This window comes from Patiria miniata, unplaced genomic scaffold, assembly GCF_015706575.1.
Source record: "Patiria miniata isolate m_02_andy unplaced genomic scaffold, ASM1570657v1 HiC_scaffold_22, whole genome shotgun sequence".
Classification (NCBI taxonomy): Eukaryota; Metazoa; Echinodermata; class Asteroidea; order Valvatida; family Asterinidae; genus Patiria; species Patiria miniata.
Window position 1 is genome coordinate 12,742,367 of NW_024037061.1, and position 23,378 is coordinate 12,765,744.

Genomic DNA, 23,378 nt, shown 5'->3' on the forward strand with positions numbered 1-23,378 from the left:
CTAATGTCGCACTGTTCCCGAGAAAAGACCAAAAAACAGCCACGGTTGTTTACTTCTGAGTGGCGGACATTTTGGGACATAGGCATACATATTTCGAGCCATAAATAGGACTCCTTCTTGGACGAGGAATTTGCTCACAGCTTCTGTGTCCATGATTTTAGACGATTGAATATACGGTACGCGTCATGTTGACACACGGCACCAATACACTCGTGTTGTTTCCCGAAAATCTGCAGCATGTGATGCACTGGGGAGCCATGTGCAATTGTGCAAGTAGAATCATCGTGACTCCCATTTTAGGTAGTCAGGTTGGCGCAGAAGTACTTTCCTCGCCTCCCACCGCTGTGACCCGGGTTCGAATCCCGCCCAGGCCAATATGTGGATTGAGTTTTCAGTCCCTGCCTAATTCCGTAGGTTTTTCCCCAGAATATTCTTCTGGGCTTTTCCTCCCACCACAAAAACTGTAATTTCTTCTCATTGTCTTCTCTCTACAGGTTTCTTCAGGCTTGCGAGCTACAGTGCCTTGGGCGTTTTTGAGGAATTCTTGGTTTCATTACCAGAAAATGATTAAAATAATAATAATGACTATCACCCAAACGGCTCGATTTTGAGAGTCAAAGTTTTGAACCCCCAAATTTTTCTTGGTAGAATATCACAAAAACGGCCAATTTTTAAAGGATTTAAATGCTCTTTCCAATTTACATCATTTCATTTAATATGCGTTTTGTAGCCCAATTGGGCGCTTTCCAGGATGTAGTGCCCCTTTTGATAAGAATGACTACAAACAATTGTTTATTTGTTGGGTAAAAAGTAGTTTGCTATTCGTTATCATTCTTGGAGGATGACAGCATTAAGGAGTGCATCGGAATTATAGATGTCAGATGTAACAGGGACGGGAAAAAAAGTGGTATTTATAGAATGACCCATATACCATACTTATGAATTTGTTGTACTTTTGTTGGATATTTGCAGGTGATCTTTACCTTGAGAAGGCCGTCAACGGTTTCTTGACGGAACTCTTCTGCCAGTGGAAGCGCTCCAACATCAACAGCGAGCTTACCTTGGTCCTCTTCTCAAGAACTATCTATGAAGCCAAGACAATAAGTAAGGTTCTGTCGGAAGGTCAAGTTCTCAACGTCCAAGGCAGTTTTATGGTGGTTCTAAAGGGCCAGCTGAGTGTCCTCTCTGTACCTGTCACTACAATGTAATACAAGTACTAAAGGGTTACGAATCTTGACCGTAAGCAAACCACTAGGAATTGTCAATGTTCTCACCCAGATAATGAGGTCTCTTTCTACTGTGTGGGTACAGCTAGGCAGTAGAAATATCACGTTAAACCCCACCCCCTTCAATGGGTTAAACCCCACCCCCTTCAATGGGTTAAACCCCACCCCCTTCAATGGGTTAAACCCCACCCCCTTCAATGGGTTAAACCCCACCCCCTTCAATGCGTTAAACCCCACCCCCTTTAATGGGTTAAACCCACCCCCTTCAGTGGGTTGAGCCCCACCCTCTTCAGTGGGTTAAACCCCACCCCCTTCAATGCGTTAAACCCCACCCCCTTTAATGGGTTAAACCCACCCCCCCTTCAATGGGTTGAACCCCCCCCCCTTCAATGCGTTAAACCCCACCCCCTTCAGTGGGTTAAGCCCCACCCCCTTCAGTGGGTTAAACCCCACCCCCTTCAATGGGTTAAACCCCACCCCCTTCAATGGGTTAAACCCCAACCCCCTTCAATGGGTTAAACCCCAACCCCCTTCAAATTGGTTCATATTTAGTGTATGGGGTAATTTTGGCTGAAAAATCTTAAGTTTTAGCGCCATCAGACCAACGGTTTTTGCGCTACCGCCTGCCACTTTTTGGTGATTTTGGCCAAAATGGGCATGGGAATCTTGACCGTAAGCAAACCCTAGGAACTGTCAATGTTCTCACACAGATAATGAGGGCTCTTTCTACTGTCTGGGTACAGGCAGTAGAAATATCACGTTTATTGCAGCAATTAGCAGCTTTGCTCCAATCTGAAAATTAAAGATTGTAAAAACGTAATTAATAAATGATAGGGTCATTCCGTGTCAAATCACCCAATGGGTTAAACCCCATCTTCAATGGGTTAAATCCACACCCTTCAATGGGTTAAGCCCCACCCCCTTCAGTGGGTTAAACCCCACCCCCTTCAATGGGTTAAAAAAAAACCTTTCAATGGGTTTAACCCCACCCCTTCAATGGGTTAAGCCCCACCCCTTTCAATGGGTTGAACCCCATCCCCTTCAATGGGTTAAGCCCCTCCCCCTTCAATGGGTTAAGCCCCACCCCCTTCATGGGTTAAACCCCATCCCTTTCAATGGGTTGAACCCAACCCCGTCAATGGGTTAAACCCCACCCTATTCAATGGGTTGAACCCACTCCCTTCAAATTGGTTCACATCTAGTGTATGGGGTAATTTTGGCTGAAACATCATAAGTTCTAGCGCCATCAGACCAATGGTTTCTGCGCTATACCGCCTGCCATTTTTTTGGTGATTTTGGCCAAAATGGGCATGGCCGCCAATTTTCAAATGACCAAATCTCCATGCTTTGGAAAGATTACATCATAAGGAATCCAAAATTACCAACATTTTTCACGTCAGAGTAATTTGAAGTATGATGACCTTTTGACCTTTACTGTGACCTTAAATTTGAACTTGTGGATCACGTGACCTTGAGACGAAGTTGGATGAAAATTATACCCCAAAAATTCAACAAACAATTCAACAGTAGGGGGTTTAATCAAGTTTGTTACTTTGTTTGGTTTCTAGCTCATCTCAAAGTTGGTGTATTTGTTGCACAATGTGATATTCCTATGCAATAGTTAATTAAATTTCCGTTGTAAGACCAACTTTTGCCTTTCTTTTGTTTTGTTTTTTGTAACATTTTTTCTCCATTTTTATTTGTTTCCAGATGAGTTTCCTGAGAGTATGCATGGTGCATTACATGTGGACTCTGCTGGCAGGATTTACGAGGACTTCTACAGGTACATGTACAGCAACTTCATTAAGTTATCTTTAAGCAAACCGTATTTCGTTTCCGTATTTTTTCCTGCAGTTTGTTTTGTTGACCCGTATTCAAGGTGGATCTTATGGGGTCTACGTATAAAAAACTGTTTTGGCATTTGTTTTACTGCTCGTATACAAAGTAATTTTGGCCTCCAAACATGAACAAAAGAGGGCGCTGTGGAAGCGAGAGGCTGTGAAAGACACGTAGCGATAGTCTTTCCACACATAATCCACATGGAATGCTGTATGAGGCATTATGATACTTGGTGGTCCTTCTTGGTAGCATGCCATGGTCCAGTGGTTACGGTGTTTGACTCATGTACGATGGTGCGTGGGTTCGAACCCGGCCAGGAACATGGTGTTTGTGCCCTTGGGCAAGACACTGAACTACAATTGCCTCTCTCCACCCAGGATATCGGCTGCCGCATGGTCTCGTGGCCTGAAGAATGGGAATAATTGTAAAGCGCTTTTAGATTGTTGATACGATGGAAAGCGCTATATAAGCATTACAATTTATTTATTTATATTCAGGTTTGATGCTGTTATTTTCATTGTCATCATTGAAGAAATACATGTACTTGCACAAGTACATGTGGTCTGTATCTGTCCCATTCATTTGTTTTGTATGAAACCATTGCATTAGATTTGACAGTTTGCATGGTTGAGTCTGCAATGTGACAATGTGACAGTCGATAGCTTTTGTGTATACGAAAAGAACCTGTGCAAACTCAACATTTGGAACAGTGTGCTCTGTTCATTGTCAAGGGACACAAAAAACAGAGATTCATCTGCATAGTATTGCCGCAAACTTCCTTCAACTGGTATAATGCAATTTTGCATCCATAAGATGTAAATTTTAATATTGTTTTTTTTCGTTCTTGTTTCTTTAGCTTTCAGGCAGCACTGAGTGTACAGTGCTTGTAAATTTGCATAAATTGTAATGCTTAAATTGTAATGTTTTGTTGGAAGGGCAAAATTTGCCTTCGAAATTCACAAAGTTCCTCTTGGTTCAAACACTGAATCTCACACAGGGTTGTGGTGCACAATGAAAGGAGGGACGACTGGATGCAGATGCTGTCAACTCTCAAGCAGATCATGTGGGAATACAATGATGCAGTAGCGTCTAGCCACCGAGGAGGTACATGAATGTCTCTGAAGGGCGGGGTATGGGTAAGGGGTAGGGTACAGGAGAGGGGTAGGGCATGGGGAGGGACAGGGCACAGTGAATGGAGGGACGACTCGATGCAGATCATGTGGGAATACAAACGAGGCAGTAGTGTCTAGCCATCAAAGATAATAACTGAGGGGGCAGGAACAACAGGGAAGGGTGGGCCACTCAAATAGAATACAATGAGGCAGTGGCGTCAAGGCGGTAATTGAATGTCTGAGAGGGGTGGTAGGGGTATGGGTGAGGGTTAGGGAGCAGGGTATGGGGAGGGATGCGGCCACTCAAGTAGAGCCAGTGACATACAGCCATCAAGGAGGTGTGAAGTGAGGGGGCAGGGCAGGCAACTTAAGCAAATGGGGCAGTGGTGTCAAGCTTTCAAGGAAATTGGGGACGGAGGAAGGGAGGGGGAGAGACCACTCCAACAATTCATGGGAGTATATCAAGCCACAAAGTGTTATCTGCTTATCTAAGTGGTCAAGGAAGTGGTTGGTTCACTCAAGTCAATTATGTGAGAATAAATCAAGGTAATGTAGTTCACGGAGAAGGCAAACGGTTTGGTAAGGAGAAAGCTGCATTCACCCACCTTGAAGTTGAAACGACCACAAGTCCATCACAAGTTCGGTCACAAGTTAATCACAAGTCCAGTCACAATGAATAACAATACCCGACGCAAAATTCCATCTTATGAATAGTTAATGCGGTACCCGCTGCTATGTACATCAGATTCGAACCAGCCAACCAATCTTGTTAGCTCGGTGGTCGAGTGGTAAGACATCTGCACTAGAAAGCAGGAAGTCGAGGGCTCGAGTCCCACCAAAATGATTTTTTTCCAACTTTTACTCGGGAGGTAACACACTGAGTATACAGTGTTTATACGTCGGTGAAGGGCAAAAGCTAATTTGATTAACAATACCTTTGTCACAGGTACGTGAAAAGCTTGTCGCTTGATTTGGGACTAGACGACATTTGATTGACTTGTGATAGAATCTTTGAGGACTAGTGATGGACTTGACCACAGCACTGGAATTGACTCAAGCCAATCATGTAGATATGCAACAAAACAATAATATCCTGCTTGCAAGGAGGTAAAACTTCAGTAACAGATTATAATGAAACAATTGCAACCATGGCCTTAAAGGGAATATACAACATTTGCAAACATCGAAAAATAAAACTACCAAGTTTTTGCGAAATACCTTAATAGGATGTTGGTAAATGACAGTCTAAAGCATCCTGTAAAATTATGGCACCTGGTATACTGTCATTTTCAAGAAAAGTGGTATTTTTGTATCAATTTCCAACGCTGATCGGCCGATCAGCGTTGGAAACAACTGGCTTTTTTTCAAATACTGGCCCCAATTGACCATTGTACTTGTTTGCAATCGATTACAAACCTATGAACGGGTACGAGCCAGCTAGACTGGTTCCCTGACCTTACAATTCCCCAATGTATGTAAACTGCTCTGTTTCTTCTTATATGGAGTCAGGGAACCAGACTACAGGAAAATGATCGTTTTTCTTGGTTTTTATAGCATTTTCGAACCCAAAACCTCCAAAAAGTCAGTGTAACTATATTTGCTTTATATTTCCAACCCCCCAATTCCATCCATTTCTGAAAATTACAGCAAAAGCAAATGATGTATATTCCCTTTAAGCTTCTGCATTTTTTTATTTTGATTTACAGATGGTTCGATTCCCAAGGGTTACAACTGCAAGGCAGCGGATGGTAACCTGCTAGAGGCCATGAATATGTCACTCAATGGTGAGTTGAGTTGAGCAGGGCACAGGCAACACTTGATGAATTTTAGAAAGAAAAAGGCTACTTGATATTAAGGCATGGTTCGAAATATTAACAAATGTAACTAGAAAAATTTGCCAGGACAAATAGATTAGAAAAAAAGTAATTATTTTCTTGGATCTTTGTCCATCAGGAAAGAAGAAAATTAAATTTTACTAAGCGTAAAGAGTTCCTTTAACCACTTCGCGCCGGAATTATTTTTGTCAAAAAATTCAATTTTTCGCAAAAGGCAAAATATTCCAGCCAACTTCTGACATACAGCCAAATGCCACAAATACTGATTTGCAAGAGTCATTTCAACAGAATTTGTACAATATTTCTTGCCGAAACCTCATATGTTTCAATACTTAGGGGTGTGCGCTGGAGCTTAAATTGTTGAACAATAGGCCGTGCACAACTGTCAATTCAAGATCAACACACGGTCCGCCACCACAGACTTCACGGACTTTGTGTGTGTGTACAAAAGGCACGAGGGATTAGCGTGTTTAGACGTCATCCGGAGGCGAGTCGAGGCAATCTTAACAGCCTAACCCGTCAGCCGTGCCTGTGTATAAAAACAGCCAGTACATGTTACCACGTCCTCCGACGCAAACTGGTTAATAATTTGTTAATAATTTGTTGAGAAAGTTTGAATAGACATGAATCGTGAAGACAACACGCTATGTTTGTGCTTTCTCATTGGAGCCAGGTGAGGATGAGAGCAACAAGATCCCACCCGTGACGTCATTATGTTTCAGGTGTATTTTTGATGCTTGCTCTTGCTTTTTCATCACCAACGTAATATTTTAAACGTTGTTTATGCTCAGTGCTTTCAGGGAAACTAGGGGGAGAAAACTGCATGGACGGGACTTGAACCCAAACCTCCTGCTTACTAGTGCAGAGGTCTTACCACACGACCACTGATCTTGCCTGGGTCATTTGGCTTGTCATATCCAATGTACATGTACCAGCAATAGTTGGACCACAATCAGTGAAGCTTTGGTTTTTGCTAGATATACTTTAAATTTTACTACAATTTAAGTTTTGTTTCTTCTCCTTGGCAGTGTTTGACAATCACTACATCAACAGGAACTTTGATCGGACCGGCCAAGTGGTTGAGATCGTTACGCCGGGGGCAGGGGTGTTCCACGTGGACAGAACGCTGTGCGACATCACCAAACACAGAATGATTGATTATGGTCAGTATCGATACACTAATCACCCATCACCATTGCTATAGAAGAATCTTTGTTGTCACATATTTTTTGGAATGATTACCTTACCAGAAAAGCGAAGTGATACATTTTACAGGTTTTGTGTCACTTTGCCTCTTCTGCATGATGCATAGATTTGGAACAATGTTCAAAATGTAAAGAAGAATACAAATTAATAATCTCGGGCTTAGGTTTTCACTCAGCGAAAATATCAGTCAGTTCATTTAAAAAGTCAATTTTGTGGACTTCAAATTAAATTACAAATATATCTTTCTTGTCGGTCAATTCATGATTTCAGATAAAAAAAAAAGTGGTTGACCTTAATTACGAAAGATTTGTATAAAAGACTAATTACTTCATTAAAAGAAAATAGAGTGAATGGAACATAATCACAAGTTTTCTTTATATCTGTCTGTATTACTTGTCGGTATGTCTCTCTGTCTGTCTGTCTGTCGTACCGTTCTGACCAGACCACCCTTGTGGGGTGATGTTCCTTTCAGAACACATCACCCCACTTTTTACACAATGGAAAAACATCACCCCAGAAGGGAATCTTTAGAAAAAGGGATAATGGGAACACAATGCTATCACCCCACTATTCCGTCTGGCTAGAACGTCCGTCCGTCCGTCCGTTGTGTCAGCTTTTCGTCCATCTGCATTCGCCTTTGATTTTATTTCATTTCACTTTACAAGTATTGTACTGTTGACTACTTTTGTTTTAATATATGCTTATTGTACTATTTAATTCTTCTGAATGTAGTGTATGTATATCAAGGCCTTCCGTAACAAGCTATTGCTGTCTGTGAATTGGCCTCCATACATTTGTTTAATTATCTTACCTATTATTATTCCTTGTCTATTTTCCCTGTAATGTATGGAAATAAATGTCTATTGAATTGAATTGAATTGAATTAAAATTTATTCAGGTATTGGGAGTGATCTTGTTTGTCTGGCCGAGCAGCCTCCTCATCCAGTTCCACTTCTACTGGTAAGAATCTGCATCTGCTCTTTTTTTTTTCTTTGAAATTTTCTGAAATTTTTGAGAAGCAGGTGTCTGTAAAAACTGTTCAGGCTGAATAAAGAAAAAAAATGTTGAGAAAAAGTTCAGAGTACAAACAAAGGAAGCAAAAGAAGAGAATCTTTCCAAAGTGGGTATGAATCATCAACACAGAGTCCGTGCCAAATCTTTTAAAATTCAATCTCTTTGTGAAAGTAATGATTGCTTTGAAAATTGTAATATATTTTGATAATGGATTTGATTCGAAGGTTTGCATGGTGGAAAGATACTAAGACAAGATAAGTTTGCGGTAGCACCATGTGAATAAATCTCTTCTGTGAGTATGTGTGGTTCTGAAAAGAACCAGAGGGACTCTAGGGTTAGGGTTTTTTCATAACCACACATACTCACAAAAGAGATTTATTCACATGGTGCTACTGCAAACTTATCTTGTCTTGATAATGGATTTGTATTTTGCAGTTCAATGATGACATAGCGAAGAGTCCTGGCTCCACAGACACTCATCACATCCCCTACTGGCTGAATTACAGCTTCTACCTGTCGCCCAGCCAGAGACACCGAAACTTCTCCTCCTCTCAGTCACACTTCATACCCAGAATCAGACTGCCCACTAGAAACGTAAGTCCCTGTGACAACCAAAAGCCAAATTTTGGAGGGAATAGTCTGGGCAGAATATGTGTTTAAAGGTATAGTTCATCATTTGTAATTTGTGCATTTTGTTCGTTTGAAGCAACAAAAGTGCTCAAAATCTAAAGAAGGGTGCTGAACAGCTAACTTGATGAAGTTTCAGCTCAGCTTCCGCTGTATATTTCGAGAAAAACAACATTCTAGGATCTCGATTTCAAATCAAAAGTTGCTGAATCATTTTTTGAATTAGGCCTGAATTCAGCGTCCGAGACATGTTCTCACTGAGACGATTGCAGCTATGCGATGTCGCGCACTGATCCGATGAATTATAGCAACTGCGCACGCGTGTGCGTCGTGTTAATGCTTGTGCACGCTTCACCGAATAAAAAACAAACTACTAACGGAAATTTCCAACAGTGCTTCTTAAGACGCACCGTTGGAAAGGCCCTCTTTCATTGATTTCTTCAAAATGACAGCTTGCCAGAAAGAATAATTTCACAGGGAGTTTAGTCCCCTTACTATCTTTCAACCAAGTATGTTTTTCAACAATAATTACACCAGTTACTTTTGGGATAGCTGCAAATGATGGACTCTGGCTAAAATCTGTCAAATAAACCACGAAAGGAAACCAACTTGGTACAGTGAAGGATTGTTCGTACTTGACATGAGTGCGAATGCAGAGTGAGTTTGACGTCGGGAAACGTTCGCTGCGAAATTCGTCGGAGTTGAGATGTGTTCAACTTTTGCAATTTCGCAGCGTGAATACTTGCCTTGACGACTCATCCAATGTAACTCCACCACAGTTACGTCTTACAATTGTGGTTGCCAGTTAAATCTGGGAGTGACGCAAAAATACAAATGCAATCTCAATATCTTCTAGATTTTCAGGGGAAAAGGTATTTTATTTGGCATAATGAACTCAGAGTTTCTGCCAAGTCTGATCAATTGTTTTGTATGTGATTGTGACTGATTGGGAATTGTAATTGTAATCTTCATTGCGAATGTCATCCAATCTTCTACAGGCCCCAGATAGACCATCTGCCGGCCTCAATGCCCTACCCAAGCTACCTCCAAGAACAGCCAATGAAATGCACAGCTCGGGGTCACATGCTGCCGGTTACACCGATGAGGAGTGGGACGAGTTCTCACAGTTTGACCGGACCATCTTCAAATCCCACCCTGCCCGGGTCAAAAAGTGCAATAACCCCTTCGTGCCGGCCTCCCTGACGACAAAGCTCACTCCAGACAGACGGAGGTGGACGCATACTTTCCCGCACGGTGAGCTGCGATGGACAAAGATTTTCATTTCAGACATTTTTCAGACTTAAGTCTGCTTTCAGACTATTTGAATCAGAGAGAAAGACATTATCAGTATAGAAAGAAATGCATCTTTCAGACCTTTCATCAAATTTTTTGAAATTGATAATATCTCTGAAAACTCTGAGCAAGTAAAAAGCCGCATTTCCGTGGTATTAACATTCCTAAGTAAGGTCTCAATATCAAAAGGAGCATTCCTTCAGAAGAGGCTCCACAGTCATAATAACCTTGAAAATTATCCCATACATTTATATTTATTTATTTATAACATTTATTTACCCAGGGTATGCCCAAACAGATTAAAGCTGGTTTCCATTGGGGCCCTGCATACACTACAAATATAATACATTACAAATACAATACAGCACAATGAAATAAAATAAAAGCATGTGTGATTACTGCATAACTACAAAAGACTATACACGTACAAATACAATACATTACAAATACAATACAACACAATAAAATAAAATAAAAGCATATGGGATTACTGCATGATTGTAAAGCAACTATTATAAATATTGTACAACATTGCAAAGAAACACATACAGTTTTAAACGACATCGCTAAAGTGAATAGGTAAAGGTAAAATAGGAGGAAGATACTTTTGCCGTTTTGTCTTCATTTTCACAAGCAGATGATTTACAATATAAAAATGCCTGTGCAGTAATTTCTGTAACTAATAAATCAACTGGACGAGACATACAGTTATGTTTAAGCAGTTTTCTTGTGCTGTTGTGAGGAGTAAAATCTACTTACCATTCAGCAACACTATGAAATTTGGCCCAGTTATGTACTTATTAGGGACTGTTTAGAGTGCTGTGTTGCAAACCACAATTGTCGTAGACACTAAAAATTGAGAAAAATGCTCCTAACTCTCCAAGATGTTCAAGTCACACATCAAATTGAAGCTTGATTTACCAAAATGTGGCATTTTGCTGAGTTGCAGATAGCAATTCGGTGTCATTTTTCATTGGTCCCGCAAGTTATACAAGTGTGCAAATTATGAAGGAAATTGATAAATTAGGACCAAGAGCCATGTGAAGTCATTCTGTCTGGCACGCGATAATCTGGAAATAATCGGTTGGGTTTAAAATTACTCAAGCGATAGATGGACTGGATTTTAGATTTACAAAATTGACCAGTCAAATGGCTTGTTTCAATGGCAGGTCCCCATGGCGACGTGATTCAACTTCATCACAGGTCCAGCTCCCAGAGCCTGATGGAGTCTAGCGGGGGCAGTGGCAGTGAACTCAGCTCCTCCTCCAGCGCCTCCAGTCTGTGCAATGAGTTCGCTGTGGAGGAAACTACAGCAGAGGGTAAGGTCAAAGTCACGTAGAGCAAGGCCAATTCCAAAACCTTGGTTTTTTTGTCTGGCATTGGCTTTAGGCTCTCCCTGAGTTTGGAGCCCTGATTTTAGAGATGCTGAAAGGTACAGAAATACCCAATTATGCACAGCCAGAGTTTTGAACTATTTTATTTGGTTTACAGGCCTAAAGATTGTTCTGCATGATGCTAGACATGAAGCCACTGTGGCCAATAAGGAGCAGCCACCGTTTGCACAAAAAGGTTGATTTTGTTTTGACTAGGCTCGCACAGAGTCGTGTGTTGTCGACAGAGTTGTAGTTGAGATGATCTTAAAAATGTGCCCTTCTTTGGGAGGGTCGGGGGTTGTACAAAATACTCGCTTTCTTAATGGTTTTTTAAGAAATTCTAGGTGATTTTATTTGGTTTATTTTACAAGACAGTTCCTTACAGATGAAAAGTCTGTACAATTCTTCATTTTGATATTGAGGGCTGTTGTCATTTAAAGATATTCCTCTGAAATTTGCCAATTTTTCCAACAAAGTTATGGAGTTCATTGGTTTTGACAAGGAAGTTGGCTTGAAAGTGTTACTTGTAGTGTAAGTGCAATTATGTTTGTTTTCTTTTAAAATAAAACAAGAATCACCCAGCAGAATTGGCAGCTTGATGGTCAACTTGAAGCGTCGGATTGGCTGTGGATGGGGCATTACTGGAGAGCAGGCATGGACACCATTCCTCCAAACAGGTGCGACGATTAACGACCCCAAATCTTTACAGTCTTTTAGTGTTTATAGCAGTTTTGTAGCTGAGTTCTTTTGCAATCCAAAAAGTGTACTGAAATATTGTGTGGTACATAGGAATTAAAGCCGGAAGAACTACAAATTGAGGTCAGAGTAGTTAGGCTTTCGATTGTGAATAAGATTCAGAGTATCAGAGTATTTGTACAAAAAAAGGATATTGAACATTTTTATGTATAGTGGTAAAAGCTTTAGTAGTTTGATGATGACGTACTGGCCCCTTTATCGCATTTTGTATCAGATAGTCAGTGCTAAAAGTAGCCCTAAAATTGGCCAACTTTTAAACATATTTCACTGCACGGCTTCATGTTTTAGTGGAAATCTCTTTGGTATTTTTTATTATTTTTATTTTAATATAATGTTTCTGCACAGTAAGTCTGCCATTAGTCTGCTGTTAGTGTGATCATGCTTTAACGGCCAACAATCTCCATGAAAATTGGCAGCATTTCCAGTATAAAAAATAATGTGCTGATGTCAATGTCTTCAAAAATATTAGATTCAGACTGGCCAGCTGACTCTGGCAATCACATAGGTTGAGTGGTTAAAGACTTTATAAAATCTTATAAAATCTTATAGAATCTTGCTCCATGAACTCTGGGATTGAAATACACAGGGCCCGATTTCACGAAATGCTATGACACATCGTAACCCAAGTTACGACGTGTAAACGTCGCAACTCACAACGCGTTATACGATCCATTTCACGAAACTTGTGATGTGTTAAATGCGTTGTGCTAAAACACGTCGCCAGTAATGACATGTCTAATTGTCATCACAAAATAAGAAGCGTCCTTTTCTTAGCCAATTTTATGCCATAAAAATTACAATACCGAGACAATGTGTGTAAAGTTGTAAAAAAAAAATGAATTGAAGTGATTAATAATTACCCTGGAATATTGCAGTTGAAATTCCAAAGTAGGTATTAGTCCACCGCAAGCTTGTTTTCCATTAAAACTGCATCACACGTTCGCCATTTTTTTTCACGTTTTATAAACCTATCGGAGAGGAGATCCAACGACTCTTTGTTGAATATCAGACGACTGTTTACTGTACGCTAAATAAATACATACAACAGTCAACATGTTGTGCTATAAATACACCTACGACGCATCGCACTAATGATGCCTTTTTGTGAAATGAACGTAGGGATACAATGAGTCGCAGTGCGGCAATGCATCGTAAGTTGCGATGAGTTTCGTGAAAGCGGGTGCAGTGCTTATAACAATGTACTATTAATAGATTAACTCCCCATGCAGAAAAGTTCATATGTAGCCTTCCAAAAAGGAACATGATTATGTCTTATAATCTTCAGGTGTGGACTGGAAGTCCCTGACTGCGACGGCATGTTTCCCAATCACGACAGACTTCTACCCTGACAAGAAGACCTTAGAGATGGACTATCTAGAGAGTCCTCACACCCTGGATATTATCCCTGACGATGGGGACGAGGCCTTCTCCCCGTCTGGTAAAACCATCCAGAGTGCGTTTGAGGAGCTGGTCTCCCAGCGTCTCATCCAGGTATGGCTACGGCTAAATGAGTGACTACGGCTGGCCATAACACATGCGTCTATGACAGCGGCTGAATCCACTTCCCATAGATTGTGTATTACTGTTAGCCATAGCCAGTGACTACGGCTGGCCATAACACATGCGTCTATGACAGCGGCTGAATCCACTGCCCATAGATTGTGTGTTATTGTTAGCCATAGCCAGTGACTACGGCTGGCCTTAACTTATGCGTCTATGACAGCGGCTGAATCCACTTCCCTTAGATTGTGTATTACTGTTAGCCATAGCCAGTGACTACGGCTGGCCATATCACATGCATCTATGACAGCGGCTGAATCCACTGCCCATAGATTGTGTGTTACTGTTAGCCATAGCCAGTGACTACGGCTGGCCATATCACATGCGTCTATGACAGCGGCTGAATCCACTGCCCATAGATTGTGTGTTACTGTTAGCCATAGCCAGTGACTATGGCTGGCCATAACACATGCGTCTATGACAGCGGCTGAATCCACTTCCCTTAGATTGTGTGTTACTGTTAGCCATAGCCAGTGACTACGGCTGGCCATAACACATGCGTCTATGACAGCGGCTGAATCCACTTCCCATAGATTGTGTGTTGTTGTTAGCCATAGCCAGTGACTACGGCTGGCCATAACACATGCGTCTATGACAGCGGCTGAATCCACTGCCCATAGATTGTGTGTTACTGTTAGCCATAGCCAGTGACTACGGCTGGCCATAACACATGCGTCTATGACAGCGGCTGAATCCACTTCCCTTAGATTGTGTATTACCGTTAGCCATAGCCATTTTATTTGGCCCAAGACCATTCTCCTTTATAGTCGGGTATTGGAAACCTTCCCTTGAAATGGTCCTTTCTTCCTTGCATCCTTAATAGCAAGCAAATATACAGCGCTTTTAAACGGGGTATCAAAGTGTTTTACAATTATTATTACCTCTGTTCAACGGGCAAACACTCCTGAAGCCTTCTCAACTCCCTATGGGGCATACACGGTCGGTAAGCAGCCATTTCGGTGCTCTTGGCAGTAATCAACCTCTCACAGTAACCAACTCTGTCCTCACAGGTACCCATCCACTCCTGGGTGGAGAGAAGCAATGAGTGACAAAGTGCCTTGCTCAGGGGCATACGCACCATAACCCCAGGCTGAACTCAAACCCACAGCCTGCAGAATTACCCGCAGACCACAAATGCAATGCTCCAGACCACTAGGCCACGGCACTTCTTACAAAGAAATTAAAAGAATTCTTCAAATAAAGGTTTTCCCGTCCAATTTCACAACTCGTTTATTCAATCAGACAGAATTTTTATTCAAATAAATATAAAAATGTGCAAACATTTTCACACTTAGTTCAAATTAACGAAAGTTCAAAATATTTCCGGGTATCTTTGTTCGTAAAAAATGCAGGCAGCAAATTACGTGACTTCTGCATTGAATTTCATGAGCTTTGGATTTTGGGCTCGGGAATTCAAGTCGGTGCACACATTTACAAATGTAGCACATACTCAATGAAACCGCATTCGTACCAGATTTTTGAAACCTCGCGAATTGGAATGAACGTTCTGTCTGATTGAAGGAACAAGTTGGGGAATAGGACGGGAAAACCTATATTTAAGGCAATATTCGCAGAATATGGTTTGCAATATTTCAAAATTTCAAATTTGAATTTAACAAAGTCATTGTGTAGATTGAAAGAAATGTCTTGTGTGATAACTACAACATGTGACGGGTGCTTTTAAAAAATAAGAAGAAGAAGAGGCAAAATTCCAACTCCCTTTCAATACTTGATTTCTTTCTTTTAGGAAATAAATTTACAGAGAAGATGATAAAATTGTTGTTTTGATGTTTTTGCTGTCAGAATTATCAACTGATAGTCCTGCCCCGGTCTGAGATTGCAAGCCTGGCACACAAAGGAAGCAGCCATCTTCCCCTGGTCACTAACCCAAGCAAGGTGAGTGTTGCCTGGCATTAGTTTCTTTCCTTTTCCTGGCACACAAAGGAAGCAGCCATCTTCCTCTGGTCACTAACCCAAGCAAGGTGAGCGTTGTCTGGCATTAGTTTCTTTCCTTTTCCTGGCACACAAAGGAAGCAGCCATCTTCCTCTGGTCACTAACCCAAGCAAGGTGAGTGTTGCCTGGCATTAGTTTCTTTCCCTTTCCTGGCACACAAAGGAAGCAGCCATCTTCCCCTGGTCACTAACCCAAACAAGGTGAGCGTTGTCTGGCATTAGTTTCTTTCCTTTTCCTGGCACACAAAGGAAGCAGCCACCTTCCCCTGGTCACTAACCCAAGCAAGGTGAGTGTTGTCTGGCATTAGTTTCTTTCCTTTTCCTGGCATACAAAGGAAGCAGCCATCTTCCTCTGGTCACTAACCCAAGCAATGTGAGTGTTGCCTGGCATTAGTTTCTTTCCTTTTCCTGGCACACAAAGGAAGCAGCCATCTTCCTCTGGTCACTAACCCAAGCAATGTGAGTGTTGCCTGGCATTAGTTTCTTTCCCTTTCCTGGCACACAAAGGAAGCAGCCATCTTCCTCTGGTCACTAACCCAAGCAAGGTGAGCGTTGCCTGGCATTAGTTTCTTTCCCTTTCCTGGCACACAAAGGAAGCAGCCATCTTCCTCTGGTCACTAACCCAAGCAAGGTGAGCGTTGTCTGGTATTAGTTTCTTTCCCTTTCCTGGCACACAAAGGAAGCAGCCATCTTCCCCTGGTCACTAACCCAAGCAAGGTGAGCGTTGTCTGGCATTAGTTTCTTTCCTTTTCCTGGCACACAAAGGAAGCAGCCATCTTCCTCTGGTCACTAACCCAAGCAAGGTGAGCGTTGTCTGGTATTAGTTTCTTTCCCTTTCCTGGCACACAAAGGAAGCAGCCATCTTCCTCTGGTCACTAACCCAAGCAAGGTGAGCGTTGTCTGGTAATAGTTTCTTTCCCTTTCCTGGCACACAAAGGAAGCAGCCATCTTCCTCTGGTCACTAACCCAAGCAAGGTGAGCGTTGCCTGGCATTAGTTTCTTTCCTTTTCCTGGCACACAAAGGAAGCAGCCATCTTCCTCTGGTCACTAACCCAAGCAAGGTGAGCGTTGCCTGGCATTAGTTTCTTTCCTTTTCCTGGCACACAAAGGAAGCAGCCATCTTCCCCTGGTCACTAACCCAAGCAAGGTGAGTGTTGCCAAGCGTTAGTTTCTTTCCTTTTCCTGGCACACAAAGGAAGCAGCCATCTTCCCCTGGTCACTAACCCAAGCAAGGTGAGTGTTGCCAAGCGTTAGTTTCTTTCCTTTTCCTGGCACACAAAGGAAGCAGCCATCTTCCTCTGGTCACTAACCCAAGCAAGGTGAGCGTTGCCAAGCGTTAGTTTCTTTCCTTTTCCTGGCACACAAAGGAAGCAGCCATCTTCCTCTGGTCACTAACCCAAGCAAGGTGAGCGTTGCCAAGCGTTAGATTCTTTCCTTTTCCTGGCACACAAAGGAAGCAGCCATCTTCCTCTGGTCACTAACCCAAGCAAGGTGAGTGTTGCCAAGCGTTAGATTCTTTCCTTTTCCTGGCACACAAAGGAAGCAGCCATCTTCCTCTGGTCACTAACCCAAGCAAGGTGAGCGTTGTCTGGCATTAGTTTCTTTCCTTTTCCTGGCACACAAAGGAAGCAGCCATCTTCCTCTGGTCACTAACCCAAGCAAGGTGAGTGTTGCCTGGCATTAGTTTCTTTCCTTTTCCTGGCACACAAAGGAAGCAGCCATCTTCCTCTGGTCACTACCCCAAGCAAGGTGAGCGTTGTCTGGCATTAGTTTCTTTCCTTTTCCTGAATGTGTCCCAAGGGAACCAAAACAGTATCAGTCTTTTAGGCCTGAGAGGTAAAAGAATTCTTCACTACCTCTGTGTAGGTGTGGAAATGATTGCCAAATACGACGGAGTAAAACAGCATGCCTCGATATTTGAACCAAACTGCCGACACTCTGACTGTCATTATTGTGCTATTCATAAATACCTGAGACAGTTTACCCATTCCTATTGGTCAAGAGCCTGTCACATGGGTGGTTTGAAACCGCTGATAAAACACTGGCTGGTTTTAAACATAATTGCTCTGTACTGTGCCGCATCCCACAGTACGTGCCGTCCGCATACCAATTTCCATATAAGGAGATATTAACCCAACGTGTGCGAGGCACATACCATAGACATTGCCAGAGGGATGTTTCACAAAAAATGAAGTAAGTTGTTGAACAAAATTGTTGAAAATGTGTGCATTTTTTACTTGTTTTGACTCTTTGACCGAAAGGTATTTATGAATGGGAATAAATATGTGCTTGGCCAGGCCCCTACTTGGTTTTAAATGTACTTGTATAAAACCGGCAAAGCACATAATTCCCTTAATATATAAGCTTGTCAATTGCAAAATGTTAATCAATATTAAAAGGTACATAGGATCATTTGCTTTTTGTACCTTTTTTGATCGCAGGTTCAAATCTCACTCGCGTCAATTTCTTTGTTTAACTTTCTGATTTTTTTTGTATACAGCATGAGTACATATTGAGCTACGGCCAAACCTACCACAAGATTATCCTCAAACCAGACATGAAAAGTGTGGAGATAGTCCGGTACAATGCAAGGTAAGTGCTTTAAAAAACAAACAGCTTGAAAATAACACAAACAGATAATTAAAATAATTCTGACCAAAAAAAAGTTGTGTTTTTTTCACATTGTCTTTATTCCTAAGTCCAGTATTATTTTCTCCAGTTTCCTGCAGTTTATAATCCTTTATTCTTTTTTAATCTCTCAAAGCTTTAAAAAAAAATTTGCTTCATTTCCTTTTCGTCCCCTATTCTGTAGCAAACTTCTTGAGTGACATTTGGACATGTGGTGCCTTGTATTTACTTTAAAAACCCTCGGGGAGTCAGGTTGGCGTTGGTGTAACGGTACTTTCCTCGCCTTCCACCGTTTGTGCCCCGGGTTCGAATCCCACCTTGGCCAATATGTGGATTGGGTTTTTCAGTTCCTGCCTGATTCCATGGGTTTATCTCAGAATATTCTTCTGGGCTTTTCCTCCCACCTCTAAAACTGTAATTTCTTCTCATTGTCTTCTCTCCACAGGTTTCTTCAGGCTTGCGAGCTACAGTGCCTAGGGCGCTTTTGAGGAATCCTTGGTTTCATTACCAGAAATGATTAATAATAATAATAATAACAATATGTCTTCCTTTTTTATTTTTCCTAGAAAACCGAGAACAAGTCCCAAGCTGGGTTACTCCTACCGTCTCTGGGCGATACGTAAATCTGGCTACGAGACTGCCCACACCAGAGTCTACCACAAGCCTGTGGACAACAAGTGGAATCATCGGGATAACTACATCTGCCTCGGTGGCGAGGCCACCAGGGAAGGATTTGACCTTCAAGAGGTGAGAGGTTAAAGGTCATAGGAGGTTTGTTGCAATCGTGGTTTTGTCTCCATCTTCACTAGCTAGGGTACTGTTACTCACGTATGTCGTAAGACGGCACCATGGCAAACCGAGTCCGTATCTTTCTCATTTTGACCTTTGTCATATTCAGTAAACGTAACACAACATATGTATGGCCACATTCCTGTTTTCCCATTGACTATTTGGAACAATACGCTCACAGTTGATTGGTTAAGGTCTTTGTAAATATGTTGTATATAAGGCGTAAAAGCAAGAATAAAGTTGTTGAAGTCGTTTCGGGGTTCATGTGCCGTTATTCATTTCTGCGTCCCTTTCTACCTTGTGGGACTAATTATTCATGAGATTAATCATTCATATCCCCAAATATGGACTGACATGATTTCTGACCAATCAGATTGCTTGTTACAAATGCTCACCCAGACCTCGCCTGCCAATAAAATGGCAGCAAGTTGTGCTGTCCTGAAAAGCAGTCTCCCATTGGTAAACAAACTTTACCCTGTCATTCCGTACGTGAATACTCCGTGCATAGGAAAATATCCCAAAGTCTACGCGGATCGTCTGATTGGCTGACGATGAGTGTCATAATAGTACCGATTCTGACTCGGTTTGCCAGGGTGTCTTACGGCGTGAGACTGGCCTGGCTAACGAGGCTGCTTTGTCTCCAGCATATGCTTCAGGAGATAACACTCCCTGTACTTGGTGATCTCCGGTTCAATGTCGATCCTTGTTTTGCAGCAGGAACATCAAATCCTTTCATATGAGGCCGAAGTTTAGATTGCTTCTGCTTGGTTTGAAAATTGAAGGCTTTTGAATTATTCTGAAGCAAGGGATGAAGTCGGTTCTGGAGATAAAGCTGGCTTTGTGTTTGTTAAATTTCTACCACATTATTTTTCTTTTTTCTAAAAAAATTTATTTTTGTAATTTTTACACACATCTCATTTTCTGATCATTACATCCACAGTCCTTGAAGTTCTGGCGTAGTCGTTTCATCCTCCTCCCCTCCGCCTCCTCCCTGGTCCGTAAGCTCTCAGACCAGGGCTACCAGGGCCCAGTGGATGTCTTTGAGGAGCGTAGCATGTCTCAGAGATTGACACTCCTGGATGGGTTTCTGAGGTTTGTGGAGGGGTGGAACCGCAAGAGGAGGGCCCCTAGTAGACCTCCAAGTCAGGTGAGTTAGTGCTGACCAACCTTCAGTACACACAAGTCCATCACTAGTCCATCTCTAGTTCATCACAAGTCAATCACAAGTTGGTCACAAGTCAATAAAAAGTCCATCACTGGTCAATCACAAGCCCATCACAAGTCCATCACAGGTCAATCACAAGTCAACCACAAGCCCATCACTAGTCCATCACTAGTCCATCACAAGTCAATCACAAGTCAATAAAAAGTCCATCACTGGTCAATCACAAGTCCATCACAAGTCCATCACAAGTCAATCACAAGTCAATCCCAAGTCAATCACAAGTCTAATCGCAATCCTTAACTAGTTAATCACAGGTCTATCACAAGCCAAACACAAGGCAATCAGAAGGCAATCACAAGTCCAATCACAAGTCCATCTCCAGTCAATAGCAATTCCATCACAAGTCAATCACAAGGTAGTCACAAGTCGGGGTACAAGTTTAATCACAAGTCAAGTCAAAAGTCCAATCAAAAGTCTAATCACAAGTCAATCACAAGTCAAGTCAATCACAAGTCAAGCCAATCCCAAGTCAATCACAAGTCGGTCACAATCCATCACAAGTCAGTTGCAAGTCTAATCACAAGTCCATTCCACAAATCAAATCCCAAGGCAGGTCCTTAGTAGCAGGATGAAACAATGAGTTCATTTTAAGAGCTTGTCTCTCGACTTGAGACTATGGGCTTAAAATGACTACAACTTTTAACAAGTGCTTGGACATCTGCACAAGTAGCAGGAGGTCATGGGCTCATGTCTTTTGCCCTTACATTGGCTTTTTAAGTAGACAAATTTTGCCCACAATTAATATCGTGCATACTCCAAGATAATAGCACAAGTACCCCTCAAATTTGTAGTACGCCTGGCAGCAATTTTTAATGCTGCCGTATGCCTGGCACTGCATGAAGACAGTACAGGTTTGTGCACACGCAGAAGAAATCTCGTCATGTTTACTTGGCGCCATACCCACACACGCACCACGCATACTGAAATTTGTATCCGTGTACTTAGGTTTTCGAGTTTGAAAGTACAGTTTCAAAATGCTCTTATTTTAACCAGAATTAATTTCCTTGGCTGAAATTCGGATATCCCTTTTCTAAAACTCTACCATTTGCGACACATCAACATACCTTGGAAATTCCTAGTTTTTGAGTAAAATCCATATATCTATTTTGTGAAAACCTTGTGGAGACGTATTCATCTATAGAAATTGCCCTGTGGAGATGTATACAATCTTTTGTTCCCTATTGTGTGCATGTCTCCAGAGGGCACGGTGTATCAGATCTTTGGGATGGGGTTTATAGGGTACTTGTAGTGTCCACGTCTTATCCCTATTCTTCAGAATTTCTCTTCCGGGGTACCGTGTTACAAAGACCGAATTACGGGGTACCATTTGTTCCGCAATTGTGCGAGTACCCAAAAAGGGAGCTCTTGAAAAAACAGTGTGTCCTGCAAACTGTGATTTTAAGCATTTCTAATAAGTTTTTTCTTGTTGGTGTTTTTTCCAGAGGCCTTCGGTGGTAGGAGACCCCACCCAAACCACCACACCCCGTCGCCTGAAGTCCCGCAGCGGGCCCACCAGCGGGCCCACCAGCGGTGACAGCACCCCGACCACCTTCCAGCCCAACCCTATGTTGTCCACGGCCAGCATCAACAGCGCCCTCGCTAGCATCGGGATCATTGGAGGGGGAGGGGCCAAGGGAAAGGAAGAAGGAGGCGGAGTGTTCCTTCCAAAGAGCCCGGGATCACCGGAGCCGGACAAGCTGTCTCTGCTGACACCTGCGTCGCATGTCGCTTCCATCATGAGAAGTCCAATGTGAGTTGAATTTCGAGTGATTCGCAGTAGAACAAAGTCTTGAAGCAGTGTTGTAGTCATGGCACTTGAGTCAAGTCGGAATCTAAGTCTTGAGTCACTTTTGTCAAATCCGTGTCTGAGTCTCGATCACTTGATTCAGTCCAAGTTCTAATCAGAAGCCACATTTGTACGCAATGGATGTGCATGGACATGGACACAAATGTCAGTGATGCACTGTCACAGGAAATAGGAGTGGCACATTTCATAACAAACATTGTTATTTGCAACAACACCTGAAGGGTTGTGTGTTACGGTTTGTGTGCTTAAAGGGAATATACATCATTTGCTTTTGCTGTAATTTTCAGAAATGGATGGAATTGGGGGGTTGGAAATATAAAGCAAATATAGTTACACTGACTTTTTGGAGGTTTTGGGTTCGAAAATGCTATAAAAACCAAGAAAAATGATCATTTTCCTGTAGTCGGGTTCCCTGACTCCATATAAGAAGAAACAGAGCAGTTTACATACATTGGGGAATTGTAAGGTCAGGGAACCAGTCTAGCTGGCTCGTACCCGTTCATAGGTTTGTAATCGATTGCAAACAAGTGCAATGGTCAATTGGGGCCAGTATTTGAAAAAAAAAGCCAGTTGTTTCCAACGCTGATCGGCCGATCAGCGTTGGAAATTGATACAAAAATACCACTTTTCTTGAAAATGACAGTATACCAGGCGCCATAATTTACAGGATGCTTTAGACTGTCATTTACCAACATCCTATTAAGGTATTTCGCAAAAACTTGGTAGTTTTATTTTTCGATGTTTGCAAATGTTGTATATTCCCTTTAATGTTCTTTAGCGTTGCTTTAACATTACTTTCGGGGAATAAAAACATCAGAACTGTATTTTAAAAGGTAAATTTTTTGGTCAAACAATACATAACTTGCAAGTCAAGAGTCATCAGCATGATGGGTGAGTCCGAGTCTGTTTTGGAGTCTTTTGCTTATGTGACTCAAGTTGAGTCTGAGTCAACAAAATTGAGACTGGAGACAAACTCGAGTCCAAGTCCTGGACTCAAGTCCTACAACACTATCTTGTAGTCAGGCCCATCACAAGTCCTCACAAGTCGAGTCGGAGTCGGAGTCATTTGCTTATATTGAAATAGTCCATCGCAGGCTACTCCCAAGCTAATGCCAATACCCATTTATACTCCTGG

At 42.0% G+C, this 23,378-nt stretch overlaps 1 protein-coding gene across 3 annotated transcripts in view; it reads left to right on the top strand.

Annotated features, from left to right (window-relative positions):
• The window catches only part of LOC119730484 (GATOR complex protein DEPDC5-like), a 75,085-nt gene that overhangs the window by 44,677 nt on the left and 7,030 nt on the right, over positions 1–23,378 (top strand). For 2 of the 3 annotated variants that reach the window (XM_038203422.1, XM_038203424.1), the window contains 17 exons: positions 973–1,104; positions 2,937–3,009; positions 4,063–4,169; positions 5,884–5,961; positions 7,041–7,175; positions 8,117–8,178; positions 8,668–8,826; positions 9,858–10,113; positions 11,322–11,471; positions 11,644–11,721; positions 12,098–12,202; positions 13,567–13,772; positions 15,645–15,737; positions 18,295–18,386; positions 18,989–19,169; positions 20,152–20,358; positions 21,879–22,186. In XM_038203422.1, the coding sequence (XP_038059350.1) occupies positions 973–1,104; positions 2,937–3,009; positions 4,063–4,169; positions 5,884–5,961; positions 7,041–7,175; positions 8,117–8,178; positions 8,668–8,826; positions 9,858–10,113; positions 11,322–11,471; positions 11,644–11,721; positions 12,098–12,202; positions 13,567–13,772; positions 15,645–15,737; positions 18,295–18,386; positions 18,989–19,169; positions 20,152–20,358; positions 21,879–22,186 (2,422 nt within the window). The remainder of the gene's footprint in view (positions 1–972; positions 1,105–2,936; positions 3,010–4,062; positions 4,170–5,883; positions 5,962–7,040; positions 7,176–8,116; positions 8,179–8,667; positions 8,827–9,857; positions 10,114–11,321; positions 11,472–11,643; positions 11,722–12,097; positions 12,203–13,566; positions 13,773–15,644; positions 15,738–18,294; positions 18,387–18,988; positions 19,170–20,151; positions 20,359–21,878; positions 22,187–23,378) is intronic. The other variant, XM_038203423.1, reaches the window with a different exon arrangement.